The following is a 27160-nucleotide window of genomic DNA, read 5'->3' on the forward strand; positions in this document are numbered from 1 at the left end:
AAACAAATAAGAAAAGTATAAATATTTCTTCTTAACCACAGGATCTGGCACAATAATGATCATTTCTCTTATTATTTAAAGAATTTTTCAAAGAGAATAGACAAGTTCCTTCAACTGGAACCAAATAGGATATCTTCTTAAATGCATTAAGGTATATACAAAAACAATATAAAACACAGAATAAAATCTTATACATAAATCTTTTAACATGAGTTAAAAGTAGTCAACGATTAAGATGCTATTTTGTATCTACCAATATCTTTTTAGATTTTAACCACTTGCAGGACTAAATTCACCAATATTCAGAATAATCAAGGGTTTCATTTCCTTGATAAACTGACGTTTCAAACATCATTCTAAAACTCACTGAAAGAGATAGGCAGGTTAATGGTCCTTCATATGGTTAAGGTTTGTTTCTGGACTATCACTTTTTGCCTCTATATTCATGAACAGAGCACCTAAAATTGTTTCTTTAGCTCTGCCACATCTGTGTGTGAGGCCTCAATGGCACAGTCAGCTACAGTGTCTTACTCCTGTGCATTTAAAGAGGAAATAATTCACGAAATCACAGAACAGTACTTTAACCTCTTAAAACTCAGATGTCAACATACAAACCTAAAATGCTTTTAGCACCTTAGACCAGTACTTAGACTCATATTATATTTATTGTGCTATACTTTTTATTAGGCATATTTATTTCAAAGTGAGAAAGTAATACTAAAGGGAGAAGGTAGTATTAAAAGAAGCATCCCTACCCAGATTGGGAATTTCTGAGTTACCAATGATTTCCTACTATCTCACCTCTCTTTAGCCTAAAAGCTACTTCAGAAATGCAGCAAAGAAATAAATACTCTAAAAAAATTAAGATCTTAAGAGATATGGAGGATCAAATGTCTAATAGGAGTCCCAGGGGGAGAACAAAGAAAATGGAGGAGAGATAGCATTTAAAGAGATAATGTCTATGACTTTTCCAGAGACTATTTTTAAAAATGCAAAGCCACAGATCCATAAAATAATGAATCTCAAGCAAAATAAATCTACAGAAATCAATGCCTAGGTCCTTCACACAGTAGTGTAATTGCAAAAGAACAAAGTTAAAGAGATTTTTAAAGCAGGGATTAAGAAGGGGCAGATCATATACAAAAGAATGATAATCAGAATGATAGGAGACTTTTTATCAGCAACAGTAGAATACTGAAGGCTCTGGAATAAAACCTTCAAAGTGTTAAAAGAAAAAACTAACAAACTCAAATTGTGTACTCAGCAGAACTATATATTAATAACAGGAGTGAAAACATTAGTAAAGAAACAAAAACTGAACATATGCCAACAGGAAACCAAATGAAAGGGATTTCTAAGGAATGTATTTCAGCAAAGACAATCTGGGTTAAAGGAAAGGTGAACAAAGAAAAGGATAAACATCTATGCAAATACAATAAACACTTCCTGAATGAAACAAAAACAATAATAATATCTAATTTGTAAGCTGAAGATAAAGAACAAAACAAAAATAATAACAATAACTTAGTAAACATGGAAGAAGTTGAATCAAACATTAAGTCTGCTAAATGGTTAGAGTGTTCAAAAGGGAAGGTTAAAATCTTATTTAAAATACTGTTTGACTTAAAATAAGTCACATGTGCACAGTACAATTTTCTAAAAGAACCTAAATACAAATATTAAAAAAAGAGAAAAAGATAAACCCTTTAAAAAAGTCAAGAAAAAAAAAGTAAACAGGACAAATAAAATTAAGATGGTAGAAATACATCCAAAAATATCAATACTCATAACAAACATGAATAGATGAAACCCGCCATGTAGAAGACAGAGATTCTGAGATTGAAACATGGGATGACCTCTACAGGCCTTCTCTCAACACACTGAAAGTCTGACCTGACACAGTAATAAAAACAATAAATTAATTAGATGTGTAAGAACCAGAAAGGAAGAAACACAATTGACATAACTTATACAAAAAATACTTTTAAAACCAATAAACAAATTATTAAAAATACAGTATCTTAGGGTAGAAAGAATTTAAGCAAGACATAGAAAGTGCTCAACATGAAAGACTGATAAATTTTATATCAAGAATTTCTATTCCTCAAAAGATACCATAATGAAATTTAAAAGATGAGTCAGAAGCTACAAGAAGATATTTGAAAACATTATTATCTACATTCTGGTAGATATAAAGAGTTCCTACAAATCAATTTTTAAAAAGTTAGAAAAATGCACATAGTTGTTTCACAGAATGGGATGTGTGTGGTCAAATAAATGAACAAAATGATGCTCAACCCAATTATTAAGGGAAAGGCAAATTATGATCACAATGAGATCCTATTTTATACCCACTAGACTGGAAAAAATCAAACATTTGACAATACCAAGATAGGAGGTGTCATGGATCAATGAGGACTCTGACACATTAATGATGGGTGTATTAATTTGTATACACTTTGGAAAACAGTTAGCATTATCTTGTAGAAATGAGCATTCTCATATGCAAAATCCCAACAATTCCACTTCAAAGTATGTTTCCTTAAGGAAACTTGTACGTGCATAAGAGTATTTGTAGATGCACAATTTGTAAGTGCAAAAACTAGCATTAACTCGTGTTTCATCAATAGACTAGATCAACTGTAGTATATTCACACAATCAGATAATACAAAGCAGTGAAAATGAGTAAATTATCGTTCATCATGTAACAACATGGATAAACCTTAGAAACAAAGTGGTAACTTCAGATTGCAGGTCCCCGGGAATACAACACGCAGGTCAAAATAAAGAAAACTTAAGTAATATGAAGATTATGAAAACTGATGCATATAATAAAACACAAAGGAATGATGAAAACATAATTGAGGAGAAAAGTTACCTCTGATCAGGGAAGAAGTGGAGTCACGCAGGGAAGAACATAGGTCGATAAGTTACTGATACGATTCTGGTGCTTGGGTTCTTAATTATTCATTGTATCACCATGTGCTATAACATTATATCATATATATGCTTTCACATATATCATAACTTTGTTTAAAAAGTAATATAAATAACACCTATGCCTATTTAGTGGCAGAATTGGAGCTGGAAGTCAGGTCCCATCCCTGTTCTTTCCATTAGGCTTACAACACAAATCTAACCATATCAACATCTGGCCATTAAATTCTCTAAAAGTGCCACAGCACCTGTGGAAAAAAGACCAAATTCCGAGGCAGGACATTCGAGGGCACTCATAATTTGCATTCCTTCAGTTATTTCTCCTACCATTCTCAAATACATACACATTCTATACCATACTCAACTTTTTCAGTGTCCTGAATGTAAAATGTTTTTATATTTTTGTTTATATGCCATTCTCTTTGTCTGAACTGCCCAGGCCTCAGCTCTTTATCCATCAAGATTTCAACAGAAACAGTTAATCCCTCCAGGGACTCCAGGAAGAACAGGGTTGTGTCTCAGTGCTACCCCTGCATCTAAAACTTACTGAATTTTCTTACCTGCTTACTTGTCTGCCTCCTATAACAGATTACATTGGCAGACAATGTCCACTGTCTTCTCATTATTCATGTTCCCCTTCTCTCAATATTAACAAACCTCAATGTTGTTCAGTATGGCAAGTGTCCAGCTAAAAACTATGTCCCAGCTCTACTTATAGCCAGAGTGGTCATGTGAACCATTCTGCCAAAGAAGAAAAAATGTAATCTGTTAGGTGGAAATTCCAAGAAAGCTATTATTTTTTTATATACTTATTTTTTAATGAAAGAGACAGACTCAGTGGGCAAATACATACTGGAATATGTATGAGCTGTCTTGGGACCTAGCAGCTTTCTTATAAGGATGAAAGTGATGGAGAAATAAAATGGAATGAGTCTGAGTCTTTACAGGCATTGTGAAGTCCTTGGAACAGCACTGGACTGCTATTTCTGGATTTTTACCCATGAAAAGTAAACTCACTACTCGTTTTAAGATTCTATACAGGTTTCTGTTTCATGTGGGGAGACACAACCCTAACTCATTGGCACTATGATCAACTAGAAGGTAGAGAGATTGGTTTATTCTCCTTTCTATCACCCAATCTAGGACAGGGGCAACTTGTCCAGAAACACAAATCACAACCTGTAAAGTATTCTATCTGGGTATTTTGAAAGTATTTCAATTTGAAAATTTTTTTAATGTTTTATTTATTTTTGAGAGAGATGGAGAGACAAGAGTGTGAGCAAGGGAGGGGCAGAGAGAGAGGGAGATACAGAATCCAAAGTAGGCTCTAGGCTCCGAGCTGTCAGCATAGAGCCTGATGCCAGACTCAAACCCACGAACCATGAGATCATGACCTGAACTGAAGTCAGACACTTAACCAACTGAGCCACCCAGGTGCCCCCAAAAATTTCAATTTAAATGATTTTGATTCAAAGATACATAAAAGTTGTAACAACCCAAACCAAACCCTTCTGAACTATTTGTATTAATGTTAATTATATCCAAGATGTAAAGGCAGACATTTGAAAAAGTCCTAAGTAATTAGTACAATTAAAATCTTAACATAGGATTTGACATCACAATGCAATTTCTGAAAGACAAACCAAGAGTAACTATTAAATGATGGCTGTTTTTAATCTGAAAAAAGCAGTCACTTTAAACATTATATCAATACACTTGAAATGAAGGGAGATGGCTGGCTAAAAAATAATTTATTTTAATGTTTACCTATTTTTGGGAGAGACAGAGACACAGAATCTGAATTTGACTCCAGGCTCTAAGCTGTCAGCATAGACCCTGACACAGGATCAAACTCACGAGCTGTGAGATCATGACCTGAGCTTAAGTCGGATGCTTAACTGACTGAGCCACCCAGGCACCTGTTAAAACAAATGATAATATAATCCCAGTTTTTATAATTTGGACTGCCTCTCCAACAAAAGCAACCATCCTTCCTCACTACATCATTCCAAGGCTTCCTATGGTGAATCTTCAAGAATGCTATATCACTCTTCACGTGTAGGTTCACATTTTATAATTAAATTATGCACTCAACCTTCAAATGTTTTATTTTGCCAGCAGTAAAACATTCAGAGCTATTTCTCTATAAAATGTGGCAAAACAGTATGTTTTTACATTGTTACAGAGATTCTTAACCTTTGTATTCATAAGGTAACAGAAACATAATTTCCAATACATTATATTTGAGGGGTTTATTTGAGATTTAGAGCTGGTTTGTTCAGTTTAATCCCATCAAATGACAAAATGTTTTAAAACCTAAAGGCAATGATTTATAGCAAACATGGGTTGTTTCTTGAGAAAGTAATATGGTTTTTCTGGAAACTGGTATTTCACATACACAGGGATTATAAGTATGTGCAGAGGCTCAAATATTCCCTGTAGGGCAATGAGGAGAAGGGAGAGGGGTTGAAGGGGGTTGAAGTAGGACATGCAGATTTCATGATTTTGAAGGAATTAAGAAATCCCTCTTAAAAATGTAGGACACCTACTATGTGATCTGGAAAGGAATAACAAGAAATTTTTGGTACAAATCTGATGTTAAGCCTTAAGTTCAAACGTGAACACTCTGAAAACAGATTTTGAATTGTGTCTCAATAATTCCTTTTATAGTTTTTTCAACTGCTTTCACTCATGTTCTTTCATTTGATCCTTTCAATTACCATATAAGGTAATTATAAAGAAAGTGGCTCAGAAAAATCTTCAAACTGAGGAATAAGTTGCTGCTTTAACTGCCCAAAGCAGTGTTGCAGGTAGTTCTCCAAAGGGCAGGACCTTGGGGCTCTGTCTCTCTATTAAATATCAGCCAAAAGATTCTTCCAGGTCTTATGCTCTGCAGTTTCTCTGTCTCTCTCCCTCCCACTTTACCCGCCCCTTCTCTCTCTCTCTCTTTCTCTCTCTCTCTCTCTCACACACACACACACACACACACTATTTCACTGTCTTTATCTTTCTGCTTATCTTTCTCACCCACAGACACACAAGTATGCACACAATTAGAATGACAAAGTGATCTTACCAACATGTATGTTGACCTCAGACGTATGAACTATGTAAATTAAATCTAGTATTGTCACTCACTTTAGTTTGAGACTAGTTAACACAAGTTAAACTCCTAAAAGTGTCATAAACTTTCTTTTCTAGATGACGTGCATTTTTAACAATAGCTTGAGAAAGGGTCTCCCAGGTTGAAACTGTTTTGGCAACTGTCTAAAACCAACTGGGTAGCTATCTTGCCTTCTAATCATACGTGGTACACAGACAAAGCCATCAAGAGCTGGAAATAAATCTAAAATTTTAGAGAAACTACTGAAAACCCCTGAAGAGCTGAGTAAGGTGCAAGTAAACAAGAGGTAACATGAGTTCCTGTTCTTCATATTACCAGTTGTGCTACTTGGGCAAGCAAAGCAACTCTTTTAAACCATTTAATTAGGAACTAAACTTTTCACTCTAAGAGAAAGAGATACAAAGGTAAAAAAAAAAAAAAGAAAGAAAGAAAGAAAGAAAGAAAGAAAATCCCTGTGATTTTAAATCTTGGAATTGAAACTATCCATGTGAACTCATGATATACATGCATTTTCCTTGGCTCTATCCTCTGTAGCAATGACAAACAAGTTGTAATAAATTCACCAGCTCTTGATTTCTAATATTATTCCCCAATAAAAAGAACCACAACTCCTTTGTATAATCATTGGTTCTAGATCTGGGGCAGGAAAAAAGTACAAGTGAAGTTGGGACATCCTATTGTGCCAGCAAGACTAAGGAGGGCGGACTTGAAGGGCTCCCACTAGCAAAACTTGAGACAATATGGGCATCACAAAGAATACAATCACAGCATATTACATATGATGAACTAAAAGGAAATCTATAAATGCAAAGTGACCTCAAAAAAGGGTAGGCAGAGAGTGAAAAAAAAGAAGCAGGGTGTGTGGAGACGGGCTCTTTACATAAGAAAGCCAGCTAACAAATGTAAAAGAAATAGTAAATTAAAATGTCATCATTTTTCAATCCTCAATATAATACTGATTTAGGCAAGTCATCAATGAATACTAAAACCACTCAGTGAAAAGCAGTTGGGAAATACAGTTCATAGTCTCATAGTCTCGAAGCATCACCCCACAGGTTGATGCCACTAGTTGAAACTACTAGTTTCAAAGAAGAAAACAAACTTTTATTACAGAGAGACCTGGCAATCACCACTTTAATCAAGTAATTAAAGTTATTACCAGGAATTTACATTATACGTCTCTTGATTTGACATAATAATAAGTATACAACTTTACCTATGAATAGGATAATCATACAATTAATAAGTTAAAGAGCTTCATTTCTGAGAGTGAAAGGAAATGCTACTAATAATCATATCAGAACAACAAGTATAAACTAGAATTGTTACGGACAACCCTAGACTTATCCTTATCACTAAATATCCTTGAAAAATACTAAAGTGAATCTAATTATGATGGAGCATTCAGACAACTGCCTGGTCCTCTTAATACAAGCCAAGGTCATAGAAAACAAAAACACGGGAAGCTCTATGTTAAATGACACTGAGAAGGCATAATAACTACACGGGAATGAAGGAAAAAAGCTACAAAAGATACTTTGGGTCGATTAGGGAAATGTGAATATGAACTATGTTCTCTATTACATATTATAGAACTTTTGTTAATTTTCTTAGAGTGATTAATGGTATTGTGATTATGCAATTATTCTTAAAAGATGTACAGTTAGGTATTTAAGGGTGGTGTTGTCAAGCCTGCAACTTACTTTCAAGCGGTTCAACCAAAAATGTATATAGTATCTAAGTATAAACAAGCATATAATAGAGAATAAGTCAAATAGGGCAAAATGTATGAGTATTCAGTGCAATTCTTCCAATAATCTGCAGGTTTGAAGTTTTTTTGAAATCAAAGTTGGGGGAAGGAGCAATCCACAAAAATTTGTTTTTCTTACCTTGGAGTCTCTCATCAGTGAATATTTTGTTTGTTTGGTTCCAGGTGCTATCGATAAATATAATTTTTTTCAGTGATGCATCTTGGCTCTTGCTGTCATTTAAATCCTGTTCTTCAGTTTTCTTGCGTTTAATAGATGGCTTGTCGGGGTCACCATTTTTGTCTCTAACATTATTTTGAATTCTTTTTTGCAGATGAAAAGAAAGATCTTTTATTGAAATAGACTTAGGTCCAGGAAAAACCAGTGCAACCTAAAGCAAAGAAACTTATGTCAATAGTATGTTATTATTATCTTTGAGGTAAATAAGTTCTGACTTAAAACTTGACAAGAAACAAACATGAATATGTGAGAAATAAGCATTACGCTCTATAACAACTGTGGTGCCTAAATGAGGTGGAGGATGAAGGCCCCCGAATGTGGGGTGATGATCAAATGGAAAGCTGTGAGATCAAAGAGTCCACCTGAGGCAGATAGAAGTTTACTGAAAACACCAAAAGGGAGTGGGGGGCAGGAGAGCAGAGAGGCAGTCTGCATTGAGGCTGTGGACTGCTGTTAAGGAGGGAAAGTGATGAGGTATTGCTATTTTTTTGGTAACTGTGCCTGGTTATAAGTAGCCCACTGGTCAGTGAGGGACAATGGATATTTCGGAGTGGGTCACCTGATGGGTCCAATCTGTATTCAGCCAGGTGGTCACTGTGAGCCTTTCTGCATCTCATTGCTCAAGGCTGTTTGCCTAAAAGTGGCCTCCATGACAACCACTTGAGTTATCTGAAAGTTTATATGTGTTTCTTTAATAAGCATTATAAAGTGTCTGGCTATTTCCTAGTAATTTATAAATCATAATCATTAGCTAAAAGTATTGCTTCAAAATAAGTTATTCATTTATTGATAGAAGCCAAGTTAACTGCATCTGAATCCAAAAACTAAATTCTATAATATTTGACAATATAAATGGCAAAGTAAGTGATACTCGGTAAAAGAACCACTGAAAAGTACTTCAACTAATGGTCTGCAAGAAACGTAAAAGGGTTCACATACTTCTTGCAGAAGTACCCAAGGCCTAGTTTTGGGGATCTATTACATTACTTTTCAACAAAAGCAATAATATCTTACCAGTGTGACAGTTTCAACTATGTGAAAACCAATTAAGAATCTAGAAAAGATCAAGGAAGGCCTCTGAGAAGCCAAAAAGGTTACAAAGGCCATATATTAAAGCTCTTAATTTAGGGAGAATTCCTGAAAGTCCTTCTTTTTTTTTTTTTAATGTTTTATTTATTTCTAGGAGAGAGAGAGAGAGAGAGAGAGAGACAGCACGAGCAGGGGAGGGCCAGAGAGAGAGGGAGTCACAGACTGAAACAGGCTCCAGGCTCCGAGCTGGCAGTCAGCACAGAGCCCGACATGGGGCTCGAACCCACGAACCACGAGATCATGACCTAAGCGAAAGTGGGACGCTTAACCGACTAAGCCACCCAGGTGCCCCTAAAAGTCCTTCTAATTCAAACTTTCTTTCCTTCTTTTGGAGAAATTCCAACAATGTTCATAATATGGTTTCTTAGTTCATATCAAATTAGATCTTTATGTAGTATAGGCAAGAAAATGGAGAGAGGAGAAAGTAAAAGCAGGCAGAGTAATATTGACAAAAAGTAAAAACCTAAAGAAATAATGCAGAAAAACTATATAAAGTGGAAAGACAAGATTCAAAAAAGACTTAACCTAAAATTATTTGATCTCTGAAGATACCAATGAAGTAAATAATTTGTATGTTGTTTACTGCTATAAAAGATAACTCTAGGTTATTAAGAAAAATATTAAATTATGTTCAAGTAAGCTCATAAAAGCAATGGAATTTAAAATTTATTTTTAGAGGCACCTGGGTGGCTCAGGCAGTTAAAGTGTCCGACTTCAGCTAGGTCATGATCTCACTGCTCGTGAATTTGAGTCCCACATCAGGCTCTGTGCTCATAGCTCAGAGCCTGCAACCTGTTGCAGTTTCTACGTCTCCCTCTCTCTCTGTTCCTCCCCTACTCTCTGCTCTCACTATGACTTTTTCAAAAATTAATAAACATTTAAGCAAATTCATTTTTAGACTTAATGTGAAGAGCTGTAAAAATAACAAGCTGCCTACTTCATGGTCCTTTTCTTCGTATTCTGGAATACAAGGATACGTGTAAATATTTACAAATTCGGGTGCTAATAGTTTTGCATGTACAGCAGTACTTTTGCCATCTGTTTCATTTGGATGTTTAATGATGTCAATCTTCAGTGGAAGCTAAAATTTAAAAAAAAGAAATCAACACAACAGATATAAAAATTCTAACTTTTATGTTAATAAAAATAATTTTTAAGGCTAAAATAGCACATTCATACTAATCTCCTACAGATATAATTTGAAAATCATACATTTCTAAACCAGAATATTAGGAATGCTAAGAGCCATAAAGCAAACCCAAATTTCTTCCTTGATATTGTTGATCATATACTAGGACAACTATTTCCAACTCTTTTAACATAGAATCTGCTCTTAGAGCAAACTTTCAAGGTCATTTTCATTTACATTACATAGGTGGGGGAGTCCAATTCCTTGCATTTCAGTATTTATGCCAAGAACATTTTTTATAATTTCTATAAACTTTAAGTTTGAGGATTTTATGACACTATAAAAGGAAATATAAGTTTGGACAAAGGCATCACATCTAAATGTCAAGTCAAATTTTATTCCCTACAGGTCCTTCGAGATCAAAGGTATTACCCTATCTTGTCAACATCATTGATTCTCATCAGTGGCCTTTCACAGCAAAAATGAAACAATCATCAACTGGAAAAAGTAACACAATAGGTCTAAGAGGTGCACATTTTATATAAAATTTAACTGTCTTCAAAATAATTTTGTCTATTTTCCTTAAAGTTTCATTATTTAATTATTATGGCTTATGTCCTGCCTCTTTGCAAAAATAATATTCTCTTGCATTTCCTGTGTTAGATTTTACTATCATTTCACTGACTTGTTTTAGTTTTCTGTATAATGCTTATACAGGTGCTACAGTCAGCCAGGATTACGAAAATGAAAGCCAAGTCATATCCCCTCCATAACAGAAGAAACTCTGAGATTCTTCACTGCAGATTATAAATGACTTATTTGTTATGATAAGCACTCCTCCAGCTTCCGCTTTACCCAAAACAGGATTTTAGGCAGGATTCTAGGTTTTTACCCTAGGCAGGGTTATTTTACCCTGGAATACAAAACTATTTTTCTTGTTTTTTAAAACATCTTTAAGAAAGAGATAAAATTGGTATAATAAATGTCACATATTTAAAATGTACAATATAATAAATTTTAACACCCTTGAATTCATCATCACAATCAAGAACACAAACATATCTGTCGCCCCCAAAAGCCTTCTTGTGCCTCCCTCCTTCCCCTTTCTCCATCAACTACCACCAACAGTCCTTAAGCAATGATCATCGCTCTGCTATTACTACAGGTTTGCATTTTCTAGGCTTTTATATAAGTGAAATCATATGGTTGGTACTCTTCTCTTTTTGTTGGTTTTTTTTTTTTTTTTTGGTTCTTGAACATGTATTTTTTGCTGACAAAAATGGTATTCATAAATTACCATACAAATATGGTATGTACTCTTTTCATCTGACTTCTTTCACTCAGAATAATTATTCTGAGAGTAATCCATATTATTGTATGTATCATTAATTCCAGAGCTGGTTTTTAAAGGGGCAGTGATCCCAACTGCACATACTTTACTTTTCTGGGTTACTATATACATAGTATATACCCCAGAAATGCCATAAGTATGTATCCCAAATAGTTTTCAGTTTAGGCTTTCAAACCCCATATCTCCTTCCCTCCCCACTTGGGCCTAGTGACCAATTAGGGCCAATTGCTTCAAATCACCAAACCAACGTCTAGTTATAGAAAATTTACCATTTAAGAAGGCAGTTCACAAATGATTTTACATCAGTCTACTTCTGGCTGAACTCTACGTCAGAATTTTCTCATGATGCTCAGTCTCAGTTGATACTACATTCCCTTTCCCCAGGGTTTCTCAGTCCCAGTTCAGCATTATCTTAGCCCAGGGCAGACAGAAAGAGGAAAGAAGAAAAAGAAAGCACATTGTGACATAATATTCTATTACTATTAAAACTGACTTTCTTCTATGGCTGATGAGTAGAGCTGAAAATTCCAAAGTGACATTTCTGATCAGCTGGCTATGTCTGAAGGATACCATTTACATCAAGGACACAGGACTGAGTGTTATTCATATATTTAAAAGTCATGTACCTAGCCTATCATGAGCTAAATTCTACAAGTATAAGACAGCTATGCAAACTTTGTGCTCAAGAAGTATCCTGGGACCCAGTATAGGTACTTTAGTTCTTCCTGAGTAAACCCGAAGTTTCTGATACTATGAAACAAAAGCACAGGCACAGACCAAATTGATAATATACTATTTGTGCTCTAGTTTTAAAGGAAGATACTTCTTAAATAATGACAGGGTATAGAGTAACACCAGTAATTTTGACCATGGTTCAAGTAGAGATGTTCTCTTTTCAAATATATAAAGAACATCTATCCCTTCTCTAACACCCATAATTCCAATCAGAGATTTACCAAACCTTTCTGCCCCAATTTATCAAAATGTCATTAGCAGGAAACCTTAAGCCTTTTCCTATGTGATTATCAACTTTCCCAAAGAGAGTCTTTTCAATTTTAGGGCTCTAGAGGCACCTGAGTGGCCCAGTTGGTTGAGCCTCCAACTTTAGCTCAAGTCATGATCTCGCGGTCTCTGAGTTCGAGTCCTGCATTGGGTGGTGCTGACAACTCAGAGCCTGGAGCCTGCTTTGGATTCAGTGTCTCCCTCTCTTTCTGCTTCAGCCTCACTCACACTCTTTCTCTCTGACTCTGAAAAACTAATGAATCTTAAAAAGGAAAATTATGGGCGCCTGGGTGGCTTAGTCGGTTAAGCGTCCGACTTTCACTTAGGTCATGATCTCGCGGTTCGTGGGTTCGAGCCCCGTGTCGGGCTCNAAACAACCCAGAGCATCTTCTACTTATGCATTTCTCCTGATATTAAAAAATCATACTCTGCATGAAAAAATCAGTATTTATAAATTTATTCCATAGACTAAAATTTAAAGCTTGGGAGGCACTTACTCATTATGTAGTCATCTTCCCTTCCCAAGCAGGCTATCTAACAGCAAATGCTGAATGATTTGTAAAAATTAAGTAAAAACTAGAAAGAAAATTTTACAGAGTTTTTATTACTATTAATATATGTTAACATACTGAGTTTTATATATGGCCATAAAAAATAAATACTTTTTAAAAATCTGCATGATCTGGTAGGCTATTTAGAGTTGATCAAACACATGGCATAGTGTTTTGAGTCACTTCTATTAAATAGTGGGCCTTAGACCACTGATTTGGAAAATAATCCTCTATTGTTAAATTTCTATGAAAAAAAAATTCATTGAAAAGTCAATATGTTATTGACTTTTATTATTCTGATCTTTAATCTTTTTGAACACATCACATCTTAAAGCTTTCAAAAGGATAATCTCTTTATGTGGCTATGATATGAACAGAAGATAGAATAATTCTATATACACTTCAAAAGCTATACTTTGAAGTGTAACATTCTTACAAGATAATAGGAAACTTAAAAAAAGTTTATTATCCTTAAGCTTTCAGTTTTTCTAAGGTAACTATGAAGCTGATTAGATTCCATGCTTATTTCTTCTTGGCCAGTAAACTTTCCAATAGCTTACAAGTGGGATTTTAGAGCTCTTAGGAGATCAGGGACTTGACAAGGTGGCATACAAGCCAAAATGAAATTCAAGTAACAAAAGTATTCTACTTCAAATTTAAATGAATCTTAAAATCACCACATTAAGTATTTTTGAATATAATTTCAATTTATTTTCTTACCAACAAGTTCTAAGGGGCCCATGTGTAGAGTTTAGTCCCTCTAGAACCCTAATAGGCCGCAAATTTTATACATTATTTGATTTACTCCTAAAGTTCATGTAAATGTTAGGTTGACATATATGTAATAAATTCTTTGATTACAAATATATCATGGTCTACAGACCTTTTACCTACACAAGAGTAGTCTTGGTAAGCAAAAAAAAAAAAGCATAATGTAAGCAATCAATTCAAATATAACATGGCCCAATGAGTACTTTGCCTTTTCAAGTTTAGTTTAGTTTTGGTCACTGACATGAACTCCATCTCCAAGTGTAGGATGGGGTAAGCTAAACAACCTAAACAAACATCAACCCCAGTTCCTTTAGGATATGTTTTTTAAAAAGAAGTCCAAGACCTTGAAATAGTTTTTTAAGTTCCTTCAGGCAATCTGTATACTTGTTACTTGTAGTATTCATGTTTATGCCATATTTTTTCCTATGTTTTAGATGAATTATAATCATTAATGAAAAAGTAATTGATTTCATTCAAAACAATACTATTCATCTCAGACTCAAGTAATTTAGCAATGTGTATTTCTTTTTCCAGAGACAAAAAAAAGAAATAGGTTTACCAGTCTGCAAGTTTAAATTTTCTATTAATATTATTCATTTCCACAGTGATGCTATTTATCAAGCTTACCAATTATATTAGAGCAGGCATATATGAGATGTCTTTTAAAAATGTCTTTTCCTAATTCAAATAATTAAATTTCTTACCAACCTTCACAAGTGGCATCTGCTCAACAGGTACATTTTCAACTGGGACATAACATGTATAGCAATAGAACATTCTTGAACCACCACATTTGAGACATTTTGATCTTCCACTTTGCTGAGCTTTTTGAAGAACTTCTTGAGATGCTAAGCATAAGTTTTGAAGAGGATCTTCCGCAGCTATAGAAGTAGTTTGTGACTGTTGTATTTCCACAAATTTTGAATTATTTTCTTCCTTTTCCTTGAGAAATATAGGTGGATTGAGAGACATTTTTCATTCGTACCAAAGTTTAACATCTATTTCTAAAACATACATCATAGGTGCACTGCAAAAAACAAAAGTAGGGGGTGAAAGAAAGATAGGAAATATTATCCTTGTCTCCACAAAGAAAATTACTCCATTTAATTCACAACTGTGAACTGCTGTATTTATTAACAAATGTTAATAAGCTTTTAAAACCACTAAATTAGCATGATTTAAAATACAAAACTTAAAAAGCAATAAACTCAAAATAAATTAGCCTTCTGGGTCATTTCCTCCGTAAAAATAAAAGGTGCTCTCTTGGAAAAATTAATTAAATATAAAACTTAGGTACCAACAATCTGTTTTTTAGTGACTTTTATTTTGTTTTATATTAGGGATGTAATGGTTTAATGTTAGTATCAGCCAGGAATGTATTCAATCCTATAGGCTCTGACTTTAAACTGATGTTACATGCTATCAAATACCAACCTGAATCCTAATGAAAATACAAGGTTCCAGTGAAATCAGTAAAATTTAGTTGGTTATGTTCTAAAAGATATATTCCTCTCCAACTTAAATTAAAACACACACACACACAAACATGACTAAATATCCACTTAAATAGGACAGGCATCTACTACCAATTACAATTTGTAAGATATTCCAAAAGGTGAAATATAGGCCTGGAAAAATAAAGTGTGATCTTATAAACTTAACAATTTTACAAAGTAACACTAATGTCCTCTAGCTTGAAGATTTCATACTGCTTTTAAAAAATATAAATCATTCAGATTCTTCAGTTCTAGAGATAAAACAGTAGAATAACTTTCCCATTAAAATAGTTCCATCAAAGAATAATAGCTGTCCAAACTGTTACTCAAATATTCTGTAAGCACAGTTATCTTTTGAGGGAGAAAAGAGACTGGGGCCCTTTGATTTGATATGCATTCCAGAGCTGTAAAATGAGTCTCTCATTATAAAGCCTTATGGCATTGTGGTGTTTAACTATGAGGCCCCAGGCACTTTGAGTACAAACACTGACAGGAGAAATGCTGTGACTGCAACAGGAAACTTTTCTGTGGTATCCCAAATAGAAAGTGAACAAAAAGTCCAGTGGAACATAATATATAACATAACTTACCAACAAAAAGTTAGCAATACTAATTTAATTACTCATCAGGAGTTGCTTTTTTTTTTTAANCCAGATGCAGCTTGGCACAAGCAGCAGCATGGCATATTTTATATTTACATCTATATATAAATTTATATATATATATTTTTTTTTGCAAAACGACGTTAAAAGCTCCTAGCTACCAGTCACTTCCCAATGGAATACTATATAAAAACACTCCAACCATCTATTGTAGACCAATTCAGCACTAGATAAAACATACTTCAAAATTTTTTTCCTGAAGTGTTTTGAAGAACTTGGTCACATAATGTACACAGTTCCAACATTCATTTTTTAAAAATCCAAGGTGCCACCTCCTTCATACAGGGCAATGGGCCCTCCCACATCATCCATCATGTGGTAGGCAGATTACTCGCCTTAGTTTTTCATGGTACACTACGGTTCGGGCACAAATAATACTTAAATGCTGTGGTTTTGAGTCAAGCAGCGATTTATCATCCGACTCTGTGAACTGGCATAACACACCTCTTTACTTGTCCTATGTTCCCAAGAAATAATGTAGACATAAGAAACAGACTCCTTGGCTTATTATGTAACCACGATCTTAATATGTTAAATACACTGTACGGCACACTATGTCTGAGCTTAGCTTCTCCCGCTGTGATTACCAATCCCTCGCAAACCACTCCAAACACTAAAAAAATAAATATTTCCTAGGAGACTGCTTGCCAGAACAGACTTTCCTTGGGGCGGAAACCACTAAAAAATAATTGTTGGGGGAAAAAAAAATTTTTTTTTTTGAGGTAAAATTTAGAAGCCTTTTTCCCAAGGGGTCCGCAGGATCCTAAAAAAATGCAAGGGCTCGCCAAGGGACCAGGGCCCCGCTCACAGGCGACACTCTACACGACCTCCACTAAGGCCGGTTGGCGCCAAGGAGCGTTCACTGCCTGCGGACGCACGGCTCCGGCCAGACCACTGGTCCGCAGAAGGGCGAGGAGACCCGCACCAGGGATCGGAGTGGGACTCAGACCTGCACTGCCCGCGGGTTCTCGCACAGCTCCACGCGTCTTCCGCTCCGCCGGAGCCCGAGGCGCGCGCCCGGCCGAGGTCGCGCTCGGGCGCGGCGGAGCGCTTTTCGGCAGACACCGGAGGGAGGAGTCCGGCCGTTGCTAGGGCCGTTGCTAGAGCCGGGCGCCGCGCAGGTCCCGCGTCGAAAGTAACTGCCGGGGAGGAACGCGGGGCGGGGTTAGAGGGGGAAGTCCCGCCTTAGCCTCTCGGACTACCCGTCGTGTTGCCTTTCTCCTAGAGAGACGGGGTCCGAGAGCAGTGAGGCCCCATCGGTGCGGCTGAGCGTCACACCCCGCCAGCCCTGAGCTGAGTTTCCTATTGACGCTGGCGGAGGCCACTTAAGTTGCACGCGGTTTTGGAAGTATGCTTTCAAGGTGTAGTTGCAGTGAGTTGTGGAAAATGTTGATGCCACGGAACACTTTAACATTTTACCAATTCCAAAAATATTTTAGTTGTGAGGACTTGGTTCTGTTACCTTTTTATGGCTATGTCAAGTTGAGTACTTCGTGCGGTGCGTGGTAATGAAAGCTCTTAGAAACATTGTGGGTATTTTGATGGTTTGGTTCGCTTGAAAACTACACCCCACTTTGTGTACTTTTCCATTTTGGAATTAACCATAATATGTGGATGGGTTATTAAACCACTTTTCCTTGCTTCACCCCAAAGAAAATCCCAGCCTAAGGAGTGCACGTTAACAATTGTGAGATTTAGAAACACAAAGGCCAGATACTGAGCGTTGTATTTATTGAGTACTTTTAATTTAGCGTGTGAGAAGTAAAGGGCAGAACTTTGCCCTAAGGGAGCTTAGGACCTCAAGTTAACGCTTGGCATGGTACCGAAAACACAACACGACTAATAAATTGTAATAATTTTACAAGAGCTCAGAATGGAGTGGTCAACGAAGGCTTATTGATTGGACTGGAGTAAGGCCTTGAAGAATGCTTAGGGCTTAAGAGTAGTGCTTTTCAACGCGAATGTGTCGGACCCATTGGTGGAGGTCCCATTCGTAAGCAAGGAAACGTAGTGAGTTAAAACTACACATTTAAACATTTTTTATTATTTTTTTTTAAGTAAGTTCTAGGCCCGGTGTGGAACTTGAACTCATGACCCTGAAATCCATAGTTGTAGGCTCCCCTGACTCAGCCAGCCAAGCACCCTAAAACTACACATTTTAAAAAATGAGATAGTATAGTGTGGCAATGTCAGCGCATGCCACTTAGTAAAGTATTACTTCATGGACATCAAATTGCAGACAGTCACTGGCTTAACTTGGGATTTTTTGCCCTTATAATGGTATGAATTCAGTATGTGTGCCGTAGAAACCACACTTTGAGTTTTAACTTGATATTTTCTTGAGCTAGCCATATGTGGTATGAAATTCTCTTGTGATGCTGGCAGCCACAGCGGCCAGGCCATCACAAGGGTAAACAATCAGTATGCTTAGAACCATTGTTTGTCACTTTCAGTACAGTATTCAATTACATGAGATATTCAACACCTCATTATGAAATAGGCTTTGTGTTAGATGATTTGGCCCAGCTTTAGGCTAATGTAAGTAGTCTGAGCACATTTAAGGTAGTTTAGGCTAGCCTATGATGTTCAGTAGGCTGGGTGTATTAAATGTATTTTCAGCTTAACCATGGGTTTATCGAAACTTACCCCCCATCATAAGAAATATCTCTGTGTGGGTGCGTGCATTTATAAAACGCATGTCTTCTGGTGCATTTCTCTTTCAAAAGTTTGAAGGACACTGCTTTATTGGGAAAGGTGAACTTTCTGGATAAGAAAAGTAACAATAGCAAAGTCTCCAGGCCAAGAATAAGTAGTTCATGCTTTTTTCTTCTTTAATTGCTCTAGTTCAGATGCTCAGGTTAAAAAAAGCAGATACTATTTATTCATTGAAACGATGTGAGTATCGGTTTACTTTTGCTATGTAATACATTAGTCCAAAACATGGCTTAAAACAACTTTTTTATTGTGCTCATGGATTGTGTGTTCAGTAGGGCACAGAGAGGCAGCTTTTCCCTGATAGCTCAGAAGTTTGTGAATGTTAGCAGAAATCCTATGTGTAAGCCTCTCCATGTGGCCTGAACTTCCTCACAGGATGGCAGCAGCGAATTCAGACTTCTGAGTGCTCCACAGTCCAGCATTGCCATGAACAAGGCAGAAAGTGCATGTTCTTTTCTGACGGAGAATCAGAGAGTAAACAGTGTCGTTTCTTGCACGTTATTTTGGTTATAAGTGTGTCTTAAAACCTGTCCGGATTCTAGGAGAGGGGACATAGATAGATGTGACTTCTCAAAAGATTGTCAAGGGATTTGTGGCCATTAAAAAAAAACAACAACAGAAAACACCATGATGAATTTACTACTGTCACAGAAAACCCCAACATTTCAGGGGTTTAATACAATAAATTTTTATTTCTCACAGGAAATCCATTAAAGATGTTACTAGTCAGATGAAACATTAGAATCAAGAGTGCAGGTAGTTTTTTGTGTTTGTTTGTTTAATTTTTACTGGTTCTCCTGTCTCCTAAGACTTGGGCCCAAAGCTTATCTGACAAGAAAGAAAGCATGGTGAACCATACAAAAAGTTTTAGAGGTCATCCTTAAAAAATGGCATGTATCACTTTGCCCACATTCCACAGGTCCCCCCAGCCTTTACTGCATGTGACCCTGGGAACTGTAGAGAAATATATACATATTGGTAAGCAGTAACAGTTGACCATGTTCTAGGTTTTCCATCAAAACTGGATAGTTCCCAATCCCTCCATTCTATTCTCAGTTCTCTCAAAGGAAAATTCTTTCAACTCTTTTCAATAATTCTTCTGTTATTTACTGCATATGTCAAAATATATTGTACTTTTTTGATTTTTCAATTTCAGACATTATCCACTGACTCTCTTCTATGGAAGTCAATGATAAAGCTCTTTTATAACACCACCCCCAGGTGTACACACGTTCTTATTCCCTCATCTCTCAATGTAGTAACGTCTCAATTTTTGTTTAAATCCTCATTTGTAAATATCATTCAACCCTGAGCCACATGTCACTTTAACTTTTAATACAACCTTTTACTTTCCTTTGTTTAATAATAGCCATATTTTAATGTAGTTATTAGTAATCTGTCCTTAGACATTCTACCAAAGTGGTAAAACATTATAATCAAATATATCAATTAAAATATATAAGTCTGGCAGATCATTTTTTCCTTTCATATACATTTGCTTTCATTTCTAGTAAGGGTTTATTTTTTTCATCTTTTAAAAGACCAACTTGTGGTTGGTTGATTTCTGTTTTCATATTTTTATTTCATTGGTTTCTGCTCATACTTTTCATATGTTTTTTAGCCTTTTTCTATTTTTAAAAAACTTTTTAATGCTTATTTTTGAGAAAGAAAGAAAGACAGACAGAGCATGAGTAGGGGAGGGGCAGAGAGAGAGGGAGACACAGAATCTGAAGCTGTCAGCACAGAGCCCAACATGGGGCTCAAACTTATGAACTGTGAGATCATGACCTAAGCTGAAGTCGAATGCTTAACTGACTGAGCTACCCAGGTGCCCCTTTACTATTTATTTTTTAATTCATTGTTTTAGCTTCCTAAGTACTTTTAAATTGTTTTCTCCTAAGCATAGCTTTAGTTGCATCCCACAAGTTTTGATATGTTGTGTTCTCATTGTCTTTCATTAGAATTTTTTCTAATTGTCTCAATTATTTTTTCTGTGAGCAATATTTTACATAGAAATGGATTATTTAGTATTTAAGATTTTTCTAGATCTCTTTTTATTGCTGTTTTCTCTTTTACTTCTCTCTCAGAGAACATACTGTGAATGATTTCAATTATTTGTAACTTTTGAGATTTGTCTTATGGTACAGCATAGGTCCACCTTGATGAATGTTCTATGTTCCATTAGTTTAAAAGATTGTGTATTCTGCACTTGTGAGATACAGTTGTTCTATAATGTCAATTAGGTTAAGTTGCTTGACAATGTTGTTCAAATCTTTTATCTCTTTACTATTTCATGCGTGTGTGTACAAACGTGATTCACCAATTAGAGAGATACGTTAAGATTTCTAATTGTGGTTTTTGTGTATATTTCCCTTTAATTTTATCAAGTTCTGCTATGTATATTTCGAAGTTTATTTATTTTTGAGAGAGAGAGAGAGAGGGGAGGGAGGAGAGGAAGAGTGAGGGAGGGAGAGAGAGAGAATCCCTAGCAGGCTCCATACTGTTAGTGTGGAGCCCAACATGGGGCACAAACCCCAACACAAACCTTGAGATCATGACTAGGGCCGAAATCAAGAGTCAGGCGCTTAAACGACTAAGACCCCCATATGCCCCATTGACTGTTTTCTTTTGATTGTGGGTCCTATTTTACTTCTTGTTTGTACATCCTACAATTGTTTTATTGTGTATTAGATTTTATGTGGGAAAAATTATAGAGGATGAAGTGTAACTTAGCACAATCCTTTTTCTCTTCTTGGCATTCAAAGTGAGATGCTGATCTTTTTTTAAAAAAGAAACATTTTGGGGTGCCTGGGTGGCTTAGTCGGTTAAGCNATCTCCAGGCTGTGAGTTAGCTTTCAGCACAGAGCCTGACACGGGACTTGAACCCATGAACTGTGAGATCATGACCTGAGCCGAAGTCGGATGCTTAACTGACTGAGCCACACAGGCACCCGGAAATGCTGATCTCTTTGATTCCTCTTCCTAGACTTGAGTTGAACTTTACAGCTGGCTTCTGCTTTAATTGTTTGAAGTCCACCTGTGACTAATCCAATTTCCAACTTCCCTCTTCATAGCTAACTCTTATATCTTGTCAGTATTTGGGAGAAGTTGGGACTGACTTTTTTTTACATTTTTGCTTCACCTTTGGAGTCGACTCTGTTGGGGCTCTGGAGTCCAAGGAATGTAAGAATGTGTTGGCCTATATAAGTGCTTTTTTTTGACAAAAGTCAGAAGTAAGGCATAGGGTCTGGGCAGGGATTGTTTGTCTGAGTCATTTGTTGTTGTATTCAGGTGTCTTTCAGACTCGAGTTTGTTCCTCCTGCTCATGCTGATGCTTAAGGTCCAGCTGATTTCTCTTCATCTCTGCAAAGTGACAGCACCATGGCAGACCAACAGTTCCCTCAATGGATGGTCAGAGTTCACTACCGGGTAAGGATGCTGCCATAGCTCTATGCTTGCTTATAAATGGAATTTTTAAAAAATTTCGGATCATCTAGGCTTCCAGGTAGAAAGGCTTCATGGGCTTGCAGTTTCACGGGCCTATATGATTTGAGGGACCCTACACTTGGCTTAATGGTCTGATGTTACCATCTTAAAATTCTTAATAACTTTTGAACAAGGAACTCTATGTTGTCCAAATTAGGTAGCCCATCCTGCCTTCTAGCACCCACTACTCCTCACTAATCTCACAGAAAAGTGAGATTTTTATTTTGTCTGGGTTTTGTCTTGTTGTTACCAGGGAAACATAGGTGTTTTGCATCCTTCTACATTCTACTCAGAGTAGAAATCCATTTAATTTATGCCTGCCTGGGGCACCTGGGTGGCTCAGTTGGTTGAGTGTCTGACTTCGGCTCAGGTCATGATATCATGGTTCGTGAGTTTGAGCCCCGTGTTGGGGCTGACAGCCAGCTCAGAGCCTGGGGCCTGTTTCAGATTCTGTGTCTCCCTCTCTCTCTGACCCACCCCTGCTCATGCTGTCTCTCTCTCCCTGTCTCTCTCAGAAATAAATAAAACTTTTAAAAGAAATAATTTATGCCTACCTCCTTTTAACACTTACCTTAGAAAACTTTGGAATTGTATATTAAAATTAGCTGGAACATGCGTGAGTTTCACTTCCTTAACTTATTTTTCTAATTTTATTTAATTGGAATGTAGATAAAGAAGTTACATATATATACATACACACACATACATGCACACATACAAACATATACACACACAATGGAATATTATGTAGCCATAAAAAGGATGCGATATTGCCATTTATAACACTATGGATGGACCTAGAGTGAAATAAAGTGAACTAAAGTAGGCAAAGACAAATAACATTATATTTTCACTTATATGTGGAATCTAAAAAGCAAAACAAATAAATAAAATAAGAAGCATAACTTTAAATAAGGAGAACAAACTGATGGTTGTTAGAGTTAGAGGGATGTGCAAAATGGGTGAAGAAGAAGGGGAGATACAGGCTACTAGTTGTAGAATGAAAAGCAGGAATAAAAGGTGCAGCACAGAGAATATAGTCAGTGATGTTATAATAGTGTTGTATGGTGAAAGATAGTAGCTGCACTTCAGGTGAGCACAGCATAAGGTATAGAGTTGTTGAATCACCATGTTGTACACCTGAACCTAAGGTAATGCGTGTCAACTCTTCTCAAAGAAAAAGAGAGAGAGAGAGACAGAGACAGAGAGAGAAAGAAAGAAAAGAGAGAGAAAGAAAGAAAAGAAAGGAGCACCTGGGTGACTCATTTGGTTAAGGGTCTGACTCTTCAGCTCAGGTCATGATATCACAGACAGTGCAGAGCCTGCTTGGGATTCTATCTCCCTCTCTCTCTGCCTCTCCCCTCCTTGCTCTCTATTTCTCTCTCAAAATAAATTTTTAAAAATTAAAAAAAAAAGAAATGTGGGTATTTTATAGTGCTTTTTACTAGAAGTGGCTTGATAGCCATTATAAGAAAAAAGCAACATTTAAATTGTTCTAATTACTTCTTTGTATTTCATACATTTCAAAATATACTGATAGCTTTCTTCTAGATAACTACTACACTCACTCTCTCTGAAGATATTGTATCCATAACATTTATTTTGTCCCTAACCATTCTTTGTGCACCATCTCTTATTTCTTACCCTTCTCAATCTACAGTCCCATGTTTTCCATTAAATTTTTTTGACAACTCTATGCAGCATTGCTTCTGAACACTTATTTTTGTAGTGATGCTGGCTTCGTAGAATGAGTCCAGAAGTTTTCCTTCCATTTCTGTTTTTTGGAATAGCTTGAGAAGAATGGGTATTAACTCTGATTTAAATGTCTGGTAGAATTCCCCAGGGAAGCCATCAGGCCCAGGACTCTTATTTGTTGGGGGGTTTTTGATAACTGATTCAGTTTCTTCACTAGTTCTGGGTCTTTTCAGATTTCCTATCTCTTCCCATGTGAATTTTGGTAGTGAGTGTGTGCTTAGGAATTTGTCCATTTCTTCTAAGTTGTCCAGTATTGGCATATAATTTTTCATAGTATTCCCTAATAATTGCTTGTATTTCTTAGGAGTTGCTTGTAATAAGTCCATTTTCATTCATGATTTTGTCGATTTGGGTGCTCTCTCATTTCTTTTTGAGAAGCCTGGCTAGAGGTTTGTTAATTTTGTTCATTTTTTCAAAAAACCAACTCTTGGTTTCATTGATCTGTTCAACTGTTTTTTTGGATTCTTTATTTATGTCTGCCCTCATTTTTATTAGTTCTCTTCTTCTGCTGGGTTTTTCGGTGCTGTTGTTGCTCTCCTTCTAGTTCCTTTAGGTGAGCTGTTAGATTTTGTACTTGGGCTTTTTCTAATTTCTTGAAATAGGCCTGGAGTGCAATGTACTTTCCTCTTAAGACTGCCTTTGCTGCATCCCATAGAGTTTGGATTGTTGTATTTTGATTTTCATTTGTTTCCATATATTTTTAAATTTCTTCTCTAATTGCCTGATTGGCCCATTCATTCTTTAGTAGGGTGTTCTTTGCCTCCATGTTTTTGGAGTTCTTCCAGACATCTTACTGACATTGATTTCAAGTTTCATAGTATTGAGATCTGAAAGTGTGCATAGTATGATCTTGATTATTTTATATTTATTGAGGGCTGCTTTATGTCCCAGTATATGATCTATCTTGGAGAATGTGCCATGTGCACTTGAGAAGAAAGTGAATTCCATGGCCTCAGGATGTAGAGTTCTAAATATGTCTGTCAAATCCATCTGGTCCAATGTGTCATTCAAGTCCATTGTTTCTTTAGTGATTTTCTGTCTAGTTGATCTATCCATTGCTGTAAGTAGAGTATTAAAGTCCCCTGCTATTAGCACATTCTTATCCATAAGATTGTTTCTGTTTGTGATTAATTGTTTTATGTATTCAGGTGCTTCTGTATTCGGTACATAGAGATTTATAATTGTTAGCTCTTCCTGTTGGATAAACCCTGTAATTATTATATAATGCCCTTATTCATTTCTTGTTACTGCCTTTACTTTAAAGTCCAGTTTGTCATGTATACTATGCACAGTTTGTTTGTATAGCTACTCCAGCTTTCATTTGACTTCCAGTAGCATGATAGATATTTCTCCATCTCTTTGCTTTCAATTTGAAGGTTTCCTCAGGTCTAAAATGGGTTTCTTGTAGACAGCAAATAGATGGATTTTGTTCTTTTATCCATTCTGCTACCCTGTGTCTTTTGATTGGAGCATTTGGTCCATTTGCACTCTGTGTTATTATTGAAAAATATGGGTTTAGAGTCATAGTGTTCTTTGTAGGATTCATGCTTGTGGTGGTGTCTCTGGTCCCTTGTGTTCCTTGCAACATTTCCCTCATAGAGTCCCCCTCAGGATTTCTCGTAGGGCTGATTTAGTGGTGACAAATAATTTTAATTTTTGTTTATTTGGGAAGACTTTTATCTCTCCTTCTATTCTGAATGACAGGCTTGCTGGATAGAGGATTTTTGGCTGCATATTTTTTCTGTTCATCACATTGAAGATTTCCTGCCATTCCTTTCTGGCCTGCCACGTTTCAGTAGATAGGTCTGTCACCACTCTGATAGGTTTCCCTTTNTGTCCATTCAGGAAGTGTTCTTTGAATAGTGTTTCTTGGTCTCTCTTGTTGAGACTTTTGTTATTTTATTTCCCTACTTGTAGTGTTATTTGGGACTCTCCGCCATGTGTACTTTGGCTTGTTTCTTGAGGTAGCCCTGGAAAAGAAAACAGACAGACAAACACACAGGGAACAAAGGCACACAAATGCACAGACAAATCCAACAAACATGCAACCTGAAAGGGAAAAAGAAAAAGAAAAAAAGAGTAAAAACAAATAATCAAAAGAAAAAAGAAGAAAAGCAAAAAGAAAAACACCCAAAAGACAAAGGAAAGTCTAAAAGCCTAAAACCAGAATTCCCAGCTACAAAGAAAGAGCAGGGTGTATGCAGCGCTGATGGAAGAGCATATACAAAGAGAGAAATGACAGGGCAAGAAGGAAGCGAAATTGGACAATAACCAGGCAGAGAGACTAACAGGCTTAATTCAGAGAGAGAAAGAGGAGAATATGTAAGAGGTGAGGNCAAAAAGAAAAACACCCAAAAGACAAAGGAAAGTCTAAAAGCCTAAAACCAGAATTCCCAGCTACAAAGAAAGAGCAGGGTGTATGCAGCGCTGATGGAAGAGCATATACAAAGAGAGAAATGACAGGGCAAGAAGGAAGCGAAATTGGACAATAACCAGGCAGAGAGACTAACAGGCTTAATTCAGAGAGAGAAAGAGGAGAATATGTAAGAGGTGAGGAGAAAGAAGTGAAGATAATGTTACTCAGAGAAATTATATCGTCTGAGGACTCCAGAGAGAGAGAGAGATAGAAAGGTAGCAGTGGAGGTATAGAATATACATCTAGAGAATGGATTAAATGTGACTGTTTAAGCAAACCAGTGACCAGAGTGCCCAGTCCAGCAGAGGGGAGGGATTCGAATGAGATAAGGGAAAGTATATCTGAATAGAAAGAATTGATCTAGAATTAATCACGACAGTGCATCCATGTTGGTCTTGCCCCAGGCTCTGATTTTTAAAAAAAGCAGCTCTTTAGAGGGGATGGGCATGGTTTGGTGTAGGCAGGTCTTAGTCTCCACTGAATCCCGTGGGCCACTCCCTGAGGTCCCGCCTTGGTGGTTGTGGGGAGAAAAATGGCAGTTCCCTAGTCCCTTCTCGAACCGAGCATTGCAGCTCACTCTTTTGGGTCCCATCTCCCTGTGCCGCAGGTGTAGCCGAGGTGGGCCGTGCTCTATGTCCCAAGCCACGCCTCGTTTCCAGATCTTAGTCCGCATGCCCCATTGATACC

The 27160-nt window shown here is 36.5% G+C and overlaps 2 protein-coding genes across 17 annotated transcripts in view; one reads left to right on the forward strand and one right to left on the reverse strand.

Annotated features, from left to right (window-relative positions):
* The window catches only part of DTWD1 (DTW motif tRNA-uridine aminocarboxypropyltransferase 1), a 164034-nt gene that overhangs the window by 324 nt on the left and 136550 nt on the right, over positions 1-27160 (reverse strand). For 2 of the 5 annotated variants that reach the window (XM_077764445.1, XM_077764446.1), the window contains 3 exons: positions 14652-14970; positions 10077-10220; positions 7952-8201 (listed from right to left, as the gene is read on the reverse strand). In XM_077764445.1, coding sequence (XP_077620571.1) covers positions 7952-8201; positions 10077-10220; positions 14652-14915 — 658 coding nt within the window. In that variant the 5' untranslated portion in view covers positions 14916-14970. Of the gene's footprint in view, positions 1-7951; positions 8202-10076; positions 10221-14651; positions 14971-16545; positions 17009-17050; positions 17145-27160 lie in introns of those variants that run through there. The other 3 variants (XM_077764444.1, XM_077764447.1, XM_077764448.1) reach the window with 3 other exon arrangements.
* Positions 17183-27160, forward strand: part of FAM227B (family with sequence similarity 227 member B) — a 160872-nt gene continuing 150894 nt past the window's right edge. For 5 of the 12 annotated variants that reach the window (XR_013335211.1, XM_077764442.1, XM_077764432.1 and 2 more), the window contains exons 1-2: positions 17272-17473; positions 22108-22245. Coding sequence is in view for 11 of the 12 variants with exons in the window: in XM_077764442.1 (XP_077620568.1) it covers positions 22198-22245 (48 nt within the window). In the remaining variant the exon portion in view is untranslated. Of the gene's footprint in view, positions 17237-17271; positions 17474-19518; positions 19573-21981; positions 22000-22107; positions 22246-27160 lie in introns of those variants that run through there. The other 7 variants (XM_077764436.1, XM_077764435.1, XM_077764437.1 and 4 more) reach the window with 7 other exon arrangements.

Source organism: Crocuta crocuta, unplaced genomic scaffold, assembly GCF_008692635.1.
Source record: "Crocuta crocuta isolate KB4526 unplaced genomic scaffold, BGI_CrCroc_1.0 scaffold102, whole genome shotgun sequence".
Classification (NCBI taxonomy): Eukaryota; Metazoa; Chordata; class Mammalia; order Carnivora; family Hyaenidae; genus Crocuta; species Crocuta crocuta.